The 14,500-nt window shown below is 41.2% G+C and overlaps 1 protein-coding gene across 1 annotated transcript in view; it reads right to left on the reverse strand.

Moving 5' to 3' along the window:
- Positions 1 to 14,500, reverse strand: part of LOC135519548 (low-density lipoprotein receptor-related protein 1B-like) — a 234,398-nt gene that overhangs the window by 175,464 nt on the left and 44,434 nt on the right. The window contains exons 10-15 of the mRNA XM_064944782.1: positions 8,982 to 9,104; positions 8,633 to 8,773; positions 7,955 to 8,080; positions 6,028 to 6,144; positions 1,270 to 1,350; positions 728 to 880 (exon numbers count right to left, since the gene is read on the reverse strand). Coding sequence (XP_064800854.1) covers positions 728 to 880; positions 1,270 to 1,350; positions 6,028 to 6,144; positions 7,955 to 8,080; positions 8,633 to 8,773; positions 8,982 to 9,104 — 741 coding nt within the window. The remainder of the gene's footprint in view (positions 1 to 727; positions 881 to 1,269; positions 1,351 to 6,027; positions 6,145 to 7,954; positions 8,081 to 8,632; positions 8,774 to 8,981; positions 9,105 to 14,500) is intronic.

Below are 14,500 nucleotides of genomic sequence, written 5' to 3' on the forward strand. Positions count from 1 at the left end.
ATGTCAGAGATCAGGAGGATTTCCATAACAGTCAGAGCCTGCTGAGCCAGAGCTGTTACCCCTGGGGTGGCCCACAACACAGCAACACTACACTGTGTTAGAGTAGAGAGGAAAAGGCTGGAGCTGGGGCTCAGGCTTGACATCAGGACACGGTTTGATGAATAGCTTCCTCATTCTAGTGACAGGCTAGTGAGCTGTGAGTATTCCAGCCGGCCGGGCCCAGCTCAGCCTTCTGGGGTAATTATAACAGATTAAAATATTCTTGATGGTTGTACTCTTGTGAAGAGTAGATGAGATTAGATCAGCCGAGCGAGAGCCGAGTGAGGAGGATGAAGACTTAAGGACATTAGACCAGGCCAATTAATAGTTACTTTGAACTCATCATTATCTTAAAAAAAATATATTTCTACTGATTTAAATGGCAATTGAATAATTGATAGTTACAATCATTGATACATGTGTAGTAATGAGGAGTCGTAAGCATGACTTGAAACATCTACCTCATGCTGAGATAGATAACGTGATACTTAGTGCAAAATGTATTTGACAAAATGAGGGATGGAGCTATCATTTAGAGTAGAATTTTCATTATGGATTCATGGTAGTAGTAGCAGCATGCTTTATCTTAACTGTTGGCACATAATCGTGTAATTGCTAACAAAAAGTGCTACAATACAGGTATTACAAATAACAGCATTGTTTCTCTCACCAGCTCCATCTCGTCCACAAGTAGTGTTCTCGTCGCTGAAGTCCCCACAGTCGTTGTCCCCATCGCAGGCCCAGTGGTCTGGGATACACCTCCCACTGGAGCACTGGAACTGGGTGTTGGAGCAGGAGTGGACACAACCAACCTCGTCACTACCATCTCCACAGTCATCATCTAGGGATACAGAAGAAAAAGAGTAAGTGTGACTGACTAGGTTTGACTCCTGCATATCATTAAACTGTGTTAGCATGCTAAGCTAAAGCCTATGCATTAGCTTGGGGAGGTAACATAAGTCTTCACTTACAGGCAAGGTTAAAGTACTCAGCGCATGGGTGTGGTTTTCCAAACCACTTTAGTTACATAAGGAGACAGTGGTTGATTTCAAAGTTGTGGGTTATATGAGGTTCATGAAATGTACAGTAGCTCAGTGTTTCTCAACTTCTGTCCTTGAGTATTCTGACGTCAAAGTTGCTCATCTTTATTGAAGCTCTGTACAATCATACCAGATTCTCAAGGATGGTCGTTGAGGGAGAAACTGCTATAGGTTTTCAGTAGAAACGTACCTGAATCACAATGCCACTTGACACTGATGCATCTCCCATTGGAACAGCTGAACTGGGTGAGGGGCTCACAGGTCGGGAATGCTGTAGACACAAAGGCAGAGAGACAATCAACTATAGTTATCTAAACCTCAAACCCATAGGGCCACATTCATTCTGAAAATACATTGTCTGAAACTCATTACAAACACTCCATTCCAAATCGAACTGTATTTATCACATGCGCCGAATATAACTGTTGGAGACTTCGTAGTGACATGCTTGCTTACGAACCTTGCCTAACGATGCAGAGTTAAAAAATAATAATTAAAAATTAAATACAAAAGTATGGAGCTCTATTCAGGGAGTACCAGTATCAGATCAATTCAGAGGTACAAGGTATTTGAGGTAGATATGTACATGAAGGCAGGGTAAAGTGACTAGGCATCCGAATAGATAATAATAAGAGTAAAATAAAGAACAGAGTAGCAGCAGCAAATGAAGAGTGTAAAAGTGTGTGTATGTACAGTATGTGTATATTATGAATCCCCATTAGCTGCTGCCTCTGTTTGTGTTGCTTCACAGTCCCCGCTGTTCCATAAGGTGTATTTTTATCTGTTATTTAAATCTGATTCTAATGCTTGCATCAGTTACCTGATGTGGAATAGAGTTCCATGTAGTCATGGCTCTATGTAGTACTGTGCGCCTCCCATAGTCTGTTCTGGACTTGGGGACTGTGAAGAGACCCATGTCTTGTGTGGTATGCATGGGTGTCTAAGCTGTGTGCTAGTTGTTTAAACAGACAGCTCGGTGTCTGTGTGTATGTGTGTTGTGTCGGTATGTGTATGTGTGAGGGTTTTGTGTGGGAGTGAGAGTAGTGTGTGTGAGTGAGTGAGTGAGTATATGGAGTGTATATAAAGTCTAGTGAGTGTGCGTAGGGTCAGTGCAAGATTGAGTCAGTGCAGATAGTTTGGGTACCATTAATTGACTATTTAGCAGTCTGGCTATTTAGCAGTCTTATGGCTTCGAGGTAGAAGCCGTCTCGGATCCTATTGGTCCGAGAGCCTATGCTCCCGTACAGTTCGCCGGACGGTAGCAGAGTGAACAGTCTATGGCTTGGGTGGCTGGATTGTTTAGCAATTTTTCAGGCCTATGACGCCTACTGATATAGTGGTCCTGGATGGCGAACAGCCCAGTGATGTACTGGGCTGTTCGCACCACCCTCTGTAGCACTTTGCGGTCACGGGTGGTGCAATTGCCATACCAAGTGGTGATGCAGCCAGTCAAGATGCTCTCGAAGGTGCAGTTGTAGAACTTTGAGGATCTGAGGACCCATGACAAGTCTTTTCAGTAATGCCGTGCCCTCTTCACGACTTTGCGGGTGTGTGTGGACCATGTTAAGTCCTTAGTGATGTGGACTCCAAGGAACTTGAACCTCTTGACCCGCTCCACAACAGCCCCGTCAATGTGGATGGGGGCATGCACTCCCCTCTTTCTTCTATAGTCCTTATCCTATAGTCCACGACGTTGAGGGATAAGTTGTTGTCCTGGCACCATACTGCTAAGTCTTTGACCTCCTCCCTGTAGGCTGATTCATCGCCGTTGGTGATCAGGCCTACCACCGTTGTGTAGTCAGCAAACTTGATGGTGTTGGAGTCATGAGCGGCCACGCAGTCGTGGGTGAACAAGGAGTACAGGCGGGGACTAAGCACACACCCCCGATGGGCCCCTGTGTTGAAGGTCAGCGTGGCAGAGGTGTTGTTGCCTACCCTTACCACATGGGGCCGGCCCGTCAGGAAGTCCAGGATCTAGTTGCAGAGGGAGGGGTTCAGAACCCTAGTCCTCACTACTCATCTTTTTGACTATATGTGTATTGCAGGCCGAAATAAATTACCTGCAGCAAGTTAAGAGCTACCGCAACGCTGAATGTTATGATAAACACATGAAAATTCATGGAAATATGCCTAACGAATATGCTAATACTGGATGCAATTGTGGCTGTTGTAAATGGCACCCTTAATTTGCATGCATCTTTTGGACAGGGCATTATGTATACTGTATGTGCGAGTGATGCTTGTTTTCAGGTATAAAAGCTAATTTAGGACTCAATTGATCATAACTCATATTTAAGTGTGATCAATGAGACCTGCAAAAAAATACAGATTCAGGTTAACACGAAACATCTAATTAAATCGGAGACAGAAAGAACATGATTCATCCCCAGATGTTTTGGGTTAATACAAAATAATGTAGAGAAATAATGCCTCTGTGTTAGAAACGCTGCTTTAATCAATAAAAGAGAGTGGCAGCTGCGTCAGTACAACAACACAGACAGTTTTCCCATTGGGAGTTTAGCGTAGCTCACCGCTCGGTGGAAAAACACACCACCTAAACACACCAGCTAGTGCTGCTTTGACAGACAGGGTCTCTGCTAGCTAACTGCTGAAAACCAATTAACACCATGGTAATTAAACAACATCTGCTCCTTACTTCTTCCAGTGTGGTCAAGGAGATACCATAGCTGACTTTCTCTAACTGCTGTTGATGGTGCTGGTGGCTAAATATTCCACCGCCTCAGAGTGCCAATGTGAATCTGCGCATATGGATGTGTCATACCCCTAAATACTTGTGATCTGCATTTGTATTCCCGTCACATTCAACCTATTTAAATTTCTGGTTATACCATTTTTGAGATATTTCTATTACAGGGCAGGAGCTTTATTAAACTCAGAGACTTAATTGTAATTGATTCTTTGGAATCCCTATTGCTACAGACACCTAGGGTGTTAGTAAGGACACAGTGAATGTTCACCACATATATATATACACAAAAGTATGTCTAAACCCCTTTAAATGAGTGTATTAGGCTATTTCAGCCACACCCATTGCTTACAGGTGTATAAAATTGAGCGCACAGCAACGCAATCTCCATAGGCAAACATTAGCAGTAGAATGGCCTTAAAGTGCTCAGTGACTTTAAACTTGGCACTGTCATAGGGATGCCACCTTTCCAACAAGTCAGTTTGGCAAATGTCTACCCTGATAGAGCAGTAAGTGCAGTAAGTGCTGTTATTGTGAAGTGGAAACGTCTAGGAGCAACAACAGCTCAATCGCGACGTGATGCTTCAGGTTTTAAAAACCCACCGTCGCTGCAGTGGAGAAAATTGAGCTTCCAGAGACTCTGTGGGAACTCCTACAGCGCAGTAATGCCTGAGGAATCTCAGACAACACTATGAGAGAGAATATGTTTTGCAGCGCAGCTTGATTATGACTGAATGAAGTCGAGCATGAACTTTAATTACAGCTTACACCCTGGCTGTTTGTGACTGTGTATTGAAGCAGCTTTAGTAAGCACACAAAGGAGTCAGAGACGATACAACACTATGCAGGGCCATGCACTGATCATCAGAGATTGCCATGTGCCATCTTTACCACAAACAGTGAAGGGGCAGGAGGTTTTAAAACCCTTTTAAAGGTTTTTTTCCCCGTTTTTTTCCGATCTGTAAGTAATTAAACTATTTCCACCTCATATCACTAAATATGTAACTTAGAGCCCGGAAAGCTCCCTCTGCATGAAAGTCACACAAAAGTATAGTTATGAGATCAGACTAGTGTACCAGAAAGATAACAAGTTACAGTATAGCCAGTTGAAATCAGGTACTATAAAAAGAAATATGAAAACAAAATAAACTGTTGGGTCATAAAATTGGCAAGCACTACAACTTACTTTGGTATAAGATTTGATACACTGTGTAATTCTGCCACACTAAAATGTATTTTTTTTAAAACGCTATAAGTGTTATTTCGCAGCATCATTCTAACTCCCCTTAATCTGTGAGTAAGAAGTGAATGTTCAGCTCCTGGCCCTGAGGACTCAGGCTATTTAATAATGTAACTGCTAAAACTCACATGAATGAAACAAGCAATGTACGAGAGACAACAAAGTATTCAAGGAACTAGTAAATTAAGAAATAGCTCTAAGGGAGATTTTTGTAGGAAAATTAGTTTTAGGGAAAACAGCTTGAAAACAGTGTCAGATAGATAGCAAGGACATCACAATAAATATATTCTTATTTCTCCAAATAATAAGCACACTGGTACACTCATGCAACCCCTTCACAACTAAGGCTATGCCAATTAGAAGGTAACCCAATAGCCTGCTCATTAATCATATTCAATAACCTTTGTTTGTTCAATTAGCTAATTTCAGAAATTAGCTAAGAACAAGCCTTTTTACTCCTTAAAAAGAGGAAAGCACTATATTTTAATAGAAATATAACCAAACGGCTGCTGTGCACTAGACAAGAACACACACTAAGAGTTCAAACAGCCAAGCTAGCATTCTGTTGTCTCACCAGGCATATTTTGAAATACTTTTAAGGCTTCTCTGGTGTAGTTGGGTCACTAAAAGACTAGCTGTCTTTTCCACTGAACCATTTCCTCTGAGCTACACCTCACAGCGGTATGTCCTTTTCTTTTCTCTCAAGGTTGGGGATGAGGTCAATAGAATCTTCAGATCTGATAGTGTCATCGTAAAAGTGGTCACATCTTCTTTGAAAGCCTCTCTTGGCGTTTAAAAACTCAGCACTGTCCTTCCTTTCCAAAAACAAACAGCAGAGAGTGTTTGTTCTGATTTGGTCTACTAGATCGTTTTAGTGTGAATAATCTTACAGGGCTGAAACCTAACTTGAGATACTCACCCTTAACGATCATACATAATCAAAAACTGAGTTTATCGCCAGGATTCAGGGCCATATAATGCAGACTGAGAGTCTGACTCACCACAGGAGGAAGTCTCATCGGACATGTCCCCGCAGTCGTCGTCTCGGTCGCAGCGCCAGGCCTGGGGGATACAGCGTCCGTTCCGACAGGAGAACTGGTTGGGCTGACAGGCCTGGGCTGAGAAAGAGGAAGGCATGGAAGACAGCAGAGCATTTGTAATTCAATCACATGGGTGTTAAGTTAAAGCCAGACATGTTCAGCCCCCTATTGATCATTCAATCATATGGCATCTCAATGTCAGGCCTGTGGAGCTTAAGTTGATCTCTCCATGACAGATATATCACATATATCAAGTCTGCAGTAAACGAGCAGAGCCCTTAAACTAACCTTTCAGTCACATACAGTGACACATTTTGTTGTTTTGGCTCTGTACTCCAGCACTTTGGATTTGAAATTATACAATGACTATGATGTTAAAGTGCTAACTGTCAGTTTTAATTTGAGGGTATTTTCATCCCTATCGGGTGAACCATTTAGAAATTACAGCATTTTCTATACATAGTTCCCCCATTTTTGGAGACCAAAAGTATTGGGACAAACTCCCTTATACACTACATGACCAACATGATCAAACATATGTGGACACCTGCTCATAGAACATCTCATTCCAAAATCATGGGCATTAATATGGAGTTGGTCCCCCTCTTTGCTGCTATAAAAGCCTCCACTCTTTTGGGAAGGCTTTCCACTAGATGTTGGAACATTGCTGCAGGGACTTGCTTCCATTCAGCCACAATAGCATTAATGAGATCGGGCACTGATGTTGGGCAATTAGGCCTGGCTCGCAGTCTGCGTTCCAATTCATCCCAAAGATATTAAATGGGGTTGAAGTCAGGGCTCTTTGCAGGCCAGTCAAGTTCTTCCAAACCGATCTCGACAAACCATTTCTGTGTGGACCTCAACCTCATTTAACAGGAAAGGACCTTCCCCAAACTTGCCACAAAGTTGGAAGCACAGAATCGTCTCGATGCTGTAGCGTAAAGATTCCCCTTCACTGGAACTAAGGGTCCAAGCCCAAACCATGAAAAACCACCAAACTTATCCACCAAACTTTACAGTTGGCACTATGCTTTGGGGCAGGTAGCGTTCTCCTGGCATCCGCCAAACCCAGATTCTTCCGTAGGCTGCCAGATGATGAAGTGTGAAGCTGCCTCTGATTGGGAACTACACTCGGCCAAAACAAAGAAATATAAAACAGACTTTCCCACCCGAGTCACACCCTGACATAACAAAACATAGAGGATAATAAGGATCTTTAAGGTCACGGCGTGACACTGTCCCAATACTTTTGGAGGTCACTGTATACTCAATGTCTGTGAACAGAGACAGACATGCAACGACAGCACAGCACTAGGACAGCACTCGGGCAGTGTTCTCTTGGTGGTGCTGTGTGTGTAACATGCATGTCATTCTGATGACAAGGCAACATTTATCACCCATTGATTGATCCTGGAAGGCTCACAACTTTTAAGAGGCAAGGCTGGCAACTTGGCTGTTAGGTGTGAAGGGAAAAAAGCCACCATGGTATGGACAGACGTAAGTGATTCTGACAATAACTCAATAGCAGGAAAAGTTACCTTTTGAGAGTGCTAAACGTCTCTGATTCTGAGCTTTCACATGAGATTGATCACACTTTCATGTGGCTGCTGGCTTGTATAGTGTCGCAAGACATTACTAGGAATGTTTGACTACCCTGCTATTTGATGCTTTGATGTGCAGAAACCTTCCTGCGGAGGAATTTGAAGTTGCTAGGGGGTAGAGGTTTGCATTCTTTAACTATACATAGTCCACTTGACTAAGTGAAGTGTACCACATCAATTTATTATCATAGCTTAGAAAATGCCAGTGACATACAGTATACTACATAACACAATGCAATTGCCGGACTGCAGATCTGAGGAAAAAGCTGAGGTATTGTATCAGTTACCTGAACATGTGGTGTTGGACTCATCCTCATTGTTCCCACAGTCATTTGTTCCGTCACACAGCCATCTCTTAGGGATGCAGCGATTATTGAGGCACTTGAACTGGTCTATGGGACAACTGTGGTTGGCTGAAATACACAGACACTCATATCATCTTAGCACCATATTCATTTGTGGGATGAAATTTGCCTGGTAAAGGACTTACAAACCTGACATTTATCGTTTCTGACTTGAAGAGTTCAGTACAAATGACAGACAGCAATGCGAAGCAGGAATTTGGGTCAGAATGTCTCAAATCTTGTTAGAAGGCATGCAGACATTCCAGCAGGGCAGATAATAGATTTTGCAAATCTGATCATTCTGGCAGAAGATTACATTATAGTATATTTCATAGTGAGAAATGAGTCAGCATCCAAGCGTCTAACATGGTGTTTATCTTATTGATTCAATCAACAGCCAATTCTCTTCTGAGGAAAATAGATGGGGAAGAAAGGAGAGGAGTGGGCAATATTCACCAGCTTTGAATCATACAGTATCAATGACGTTTAGCGAGATAAAAGTTGATAGCAAGAAAGGACCAACTTATGCAACGCTGCATGGTAAGTGGTGTGTGTGAATGTTTGTGTGTGTATGTGTGCGTGTGTGTGTGGGACAGAGACAACAGACAGATAAATACACACAGCAGTTATGGGGGTCCTCGTCACTTCCATCCAGACAGTCATCATCTCCATCACACTTCCATGATGCACGGATACAGCGATGGTTACGACACTGAAACTCATCGCGCTTACAGAGCTGTGGCTCCACCCCCCCTGATGACACTTGATTAACAGACATAACAGAGAAAAGGACTTTAATAACAGAAACAGACTTGAGCCAAATTAAACCACAGTGGAATTAATTCCATTGAAAAGTCAAGCATACAAAATAATCACAAAATATTTGTGAGAGAAAACCATGTTCATTTCTTAGCTTGTCTACAGTGCAATTGTACTACTCTGGCTAATTCACTTCATGGTTCTACTGTACCTAAGCAGGTGACATTGTTCTTCTCCAGGAGCTGGTTGTCAGCACAGGCACACACTCGGCCCCCTGGGATAGAGAGGCAGAGGGTACCGCATCCCCCATAATTCACTCTGCATGCATTGTCACCTGGAATTACAGAGTAGTAACATTATTTACAGGAAATCATATTCTTCTAAAGCATTATTATTGTATTTTGTCATGTTTCTCTTTTGCTGTTCCGTCTGTCGTCGTCTCTCTCTCTATGAACAACGGAACAACAAGGTCAATGTGAACTGTGAAGAAACACACATAAAATATATCCTTAATACAAAAGCCATTTCCTGTTTGAGAAGGACGTGCCAGGTGGGTGCCACATCATCTATAACCACACGTCAAATGAATTATTGGGGACATTGTGGAGAGGAGCCATTTGACATTTTTATTCTTTCAGGAAAATAATTTGTCTTTTAGGACAAAGCCAACCGTTCTCAAGAGAGAAGAAACTGTCTTTGTGTGAAGAAACTGTCACTTATAAAGTTGAGGCATGGAGTCCATTGTTGGTTTTGTTTAGTGTAAGGTCCAAAGGCAATGCCTGAGCCAATGAGATAAAGGTTTCTGTTTTGTGAGAGCCAATCAGTAATACTCAGAGGACAGCAGGGACAATTAATCTCTTTGGTGACATGAGTTTTGGAGGAATGGCCAGCGAAATTCTTCTTTCCCCCATGCTGAGAATTAGAACTCATACTGCCAGCTGTATTCGCCATCACTCTTTCTCTGCATCACATCCTTGGCATACCACACTCCTACACCACTCTAACAAACTGTATTAAGAGGACTGGCCACCCCAGAAGAGGACTTGCCACCCCACATAGCCTGGTTCCTCTCTAGGTTTCTTCCTAGGTTTTGGCCTTTCTAGAGAGTTTTTCCTAGCCACTGTGCTTCTACACCTGCATTGCTTGCTGTTCGGGGTTTTAGGCTGGGTTTCTGTACAGCACTTTGTGACATCAGCTGATGTATGAAGGGCTATATAAATACGTTTGATTTGATATTATTTTGATGTGAAACAATAGAAATTATTACACAAATGAAAAACCCACAAGCAGTGAATAATCTCAAAATGCCCCTTATCTTAATCCATTGATTACCAAGTAGATAATTAGTGTTGGTTCTTTCTCTGTTTCTGAAAGGAGATGACAGTAATCACGCTTCCCCTTGCTCCACGTGTACAGTCGGGAACACTAAACAGTGATTCACAGACGCTTCGGCAGGATAACAAGGGTTCTACCTGCTGTGAGCAGGGCTGGCCCGCCTATTAGCCAGGCGGCAGATTGGCAAGGGCGGCATTTTCCGAGCTCAACTGACCAAGACGCACCTCCAACAACACATAAAACCTCACATAACTTTTCCCAAAAACAATTACAATTTCTCTCACCCAGTGGTACAGAATATAGGCTATTTAGGTGAGCGCTGATGCCGCCCCGTGATAAAGAGTGCCCACTTTGTCAAAGGCACAAAATATTTCACTTGTCCAGTGCACCAGGGTGCTGTTGGAGACACCGCTGCGGCGCACTACCAACGTTGCGTAAGAAAATATATGTAACAGCAATCATGTAGACTATAGCTTATGGTAGAAAGAGTATGTGCCATTTTCTGTAGCCTAATTTATGAAATTGTCACATTTTACATCATACACGTTTCGCCGATCAAATAGCGCCTAACGTAAACCGCGCCCAATCAAATAAATAAGGAGCTTCGATGTGAATATGACACCATATCCTAAAAACAGGACCGGTCAAAGTTAAATGGACAATATGAAATGGAAAATCAGGTGACTCTCAAGTGCTGTCCAGGAGTTTCACCCCGTGGGCTAAATTGTCATGATAATCAGGGATTTCAAATCAAATGTATTTATAGATCCATTTTTACATCAGCAGATGTCACAAAGTGGTTATACAGAAAGCCAGCCTAAAACCCCAAACAGCAAGCAATGGTTTCAAGTTTGTATCCGTAAATTGATCATAGTGAAAAATAATATACTTATGCATTTCCCGCTGTGTAAACACATTGATTCTCATTGCAAATAAGTTTCGGATATATCCTGATAAAGTTGGACATAAATTGGAGATTTAAAAAAAGTTGGGTAGTTGATATTCAGAGCTTAACCTGTTAACCAAAATCATTAGTCACAGGAATCAGGACTAACAACGCCAATGCAACTGATGTTTTACAAACGGTAGGCCTACCACATGGGTGGGCATTCATAAAATTCAATTTCGGGCTGTCACTGTAGACCAGGGTTGCCCAAACTCAGTTCTAGTCGACAGTTTTTTTGCTTGATGATGAGTTTGTGAAACCCTACTGTAGGAAGGGTAAACACAGACTAATGGCGACGTCTAGCAGTAAACACAGACGAACGGCGACGTCCAGCAGACATCTTTTTTTCTCTTCATTTTATTGGTGCAGTCCGGACAGGACTTGATTTCCGGACCAAATCTGAACCAATCACAAATGTATTTTATAATCTTAACCAATGCCATTTAGTAAAATTATCATGTGGTTTTCATTATTGGACTCCTGTATTTTTTAAATAGATATTGATGTAGACAGACATTGTAAACAGACATTGTAAAAAATAAAGGTTAAAACAAATAAAATAAATAAACATTCAAAGATGATTGAAAACCAGGAAGTGAATGTTAGCAAAACCGAAACTCCTTAATCACACATTTTCACTACTAATTGTGGGTAAAATGGGAAATTACAACTCTGTAAAATGTTGTTGACCTCTAAAACATCATTTTGGAATGATACAATTATGAAAATGTTATTATTTTATCATTTTAGGAAATATGCTCAATGCAATTTAGTCAAAGCTAGCTATTATGAACAAATGGATAAATATTGTTATGTGATTTTTTTTCCGTGCAAATAGGACACATATTTTCATATTCGTATCAGTATTTACTGTCTGCCTGTTATCTTTAATATGTTTCATATCATTATTCAGTACAAGTCATTTTACAGGCATTATATGTAAGGGATAATCAACGTCAATCAAGAGGCTATGCGTTCTATGGAAAATAATGAACGACGTAGAAGGTGTGTGCGCTAGCGGAGTGGGACTAACCTACCATGGAGGAACGTTGTTTTCGAGAATGCATAGAGACCCGAGTTGATTATCCCTATACCATGGCTATAATTTAACACATTTGCCACTGGAAATGTGTTCATTTGCAAGTAGAAATGTTCAACATCCACTGAAGTAGCGAGCAAGATTACTAAATAGCTACCGTTGTTGCCTTGGTAACCAAACAAACAGACTTGCCAGTTTGGCTAACTAAACCATCAGTCCTAGCTTGCTATTTGGAAAATTTTGGTTACCAGTCCAACGCTCTAACCACTAGGCTACCCTGCCGCAGTAAAAATAAATGTTTAGTCACCCTTGGTATACGGTCTGTTAAACCATGGCTGTAAAACAATCAGAATTGTGGGCTCAAACAACCCAGTTTATAAGAAATATAAGTGATCCGGGTCAACACAACAACATCAATGTAACAGTATAACTTTAGACCGTCCCCTCACCCATACCCATACCTACTACTTCAAGGTCTCAGAGCAAGTGACGTCACCGATTGGAACGCTATTTAACGCGCACCGCTAACTAAGCAAGCCGTTTCACATCCGTTACATATGTTAAGGCTAAATATAAATATTTTTCTGAAAGATCCGAAATGTCTTGAGTCAGTAAGTCACCCCTTTGTTATGGCAAGCCTAAATAAATTCAGGAGTAAAAATTAGCTTAAAACCTTGTCACATGTGAGTTCCAAATTATCTCTAACAGTCGCCCATTACGAGTGTGATGTCACAATGCATTCACTGTTCCAAAATGTGATTGTTACATAACAGAACAGTTAACCCACACTGCCTGCTAATTATCTATAGGCTATGTTTCAACTTGTCAATTTCAAATTATTTTCTAAAAAGTTTTATTTTCAAAAAACAGTTTCGCCTCATAAATTCACATAGAATTAGCCCATTTTACTGTTGCGGACAATGTAAGTTTAAGGCGTTACTCTCATTGCTTTAACTACTATTGATAACTTTGGACATGTGTGTGTTACTATCAAAGTAAGTGCCTTATTACTTTATCATTATAATTGTCTGTTTATGTGACTTGTTAGAAGGAAACTAGACGTATGTCTCACATCACTAATTCACAGGAACGGCATTTGAACGTAAACATTTGTTTATCAAAACATGTTTTTTGACAGAAATGCCTTCTTGAACATGTGAACATTCATATGCCTTAATAACAAACTTGTATTTCATCCACAAATACAAATAAAATGGTTAAATTACAAGCCTAGTTGTTTTTTATTGCTAGTTAAAGCATACTGTTAGTTAGCTAGCAAACGTTAGCTTACTCGCTCACTAGCTAACGTTACGTGTAATATCTGTGTAGTAATATTATTCGAATCAGAATCCATTTGCATTGCTAGTTATAGCCTAATGTTAGCTAGATAACATTGAACATAGTTTGTTCGCTTAAGCTACCTGCAAATTCATGTACAACTATGACAATATTTGTGTTGGTAGTAGTATGAGTTGGGATCATGCCGGGTCATTGTTTAGCTAGCTACATGTCTAAATAAAAGACTCCACTTCGGCCGTAATATTACATGACCCATCAAATTAGCCAGGTGTGTCTGGGGGTGATTACGGCCATCTATTGTGTTTCATGAACATGTGTACATATCTAGACAATAGTGACCCATCCACTTAGCAAGATGTGGCTGGGGGTGGGGGTGGGGGGGGGGGGGGGGGGGTTATAGCGTTTCCTTCACATGATCCATCAATTTAGACAAGTGTCTCGGGTAAGTGTCACCTAATACTGATAAAATTTGATAAAACACACATTCTGTTTTCTATATTGCAACAGTGCTACGCAAGTAACCACAACCATTGACAGAAAAAGTATTCAGACCCCTTGAAATTTTCCACATTTTGTTACAGCCATATTCTAAAATGGATGAAATAAAAACAAATCCTCAACAATCTACACACAATACCCTATCATGACAAAGCTCAAACAGGTTTTTCAGAAATTTTTGCAAATGTATAAAAATAAAAATATATTTTTTTATTTACATAGATATTTAGACCCTTTGCAATGAGACTCTAAATTGAGCTCAGGTGCATTCTGTTTCCATTGATCATCCATTGATCAGATGTTTCAACAACTTGATTGGAGTCCACCTACAGTAAATTCAATTGATTGGAGATGATTTGGAAAGACACACACCTGTTTATATTAGGTCCCTCAGTTGACAGTGCACGTCAGAGCAAAAACCAAGCGATGAGGCCGAAGGAATTGTCCGTAGATGCACAGATCTGGGGACGGATACCAACACATTTTTGCAGCATCGAAGGTCCTCAAGAATACAGTGGCCTCCATCATTCTTAAATGGAAGAAGTTTGGAACCACCAAGACTTTTGCTAGAGCTGGACGCCTGGCCAAACTGAGCAATCAGGGGAGAAGGGCC

Source organism: Oncorhynchus masou, chromosome 29 (assembly GCF_036934945.1).
Source record: "Oncorhynchus masou masou isolate Uvic2021 chromosome 29, UVic_Omas_1.1, whole genome shotgun sequence".
Lineage (NCBI taxonomy): Eukaryota > Metazoa > Chordata > Actinopteri > Salmoniformes > Salmonidae > Oncorhynchus > Oncorhynchus masou.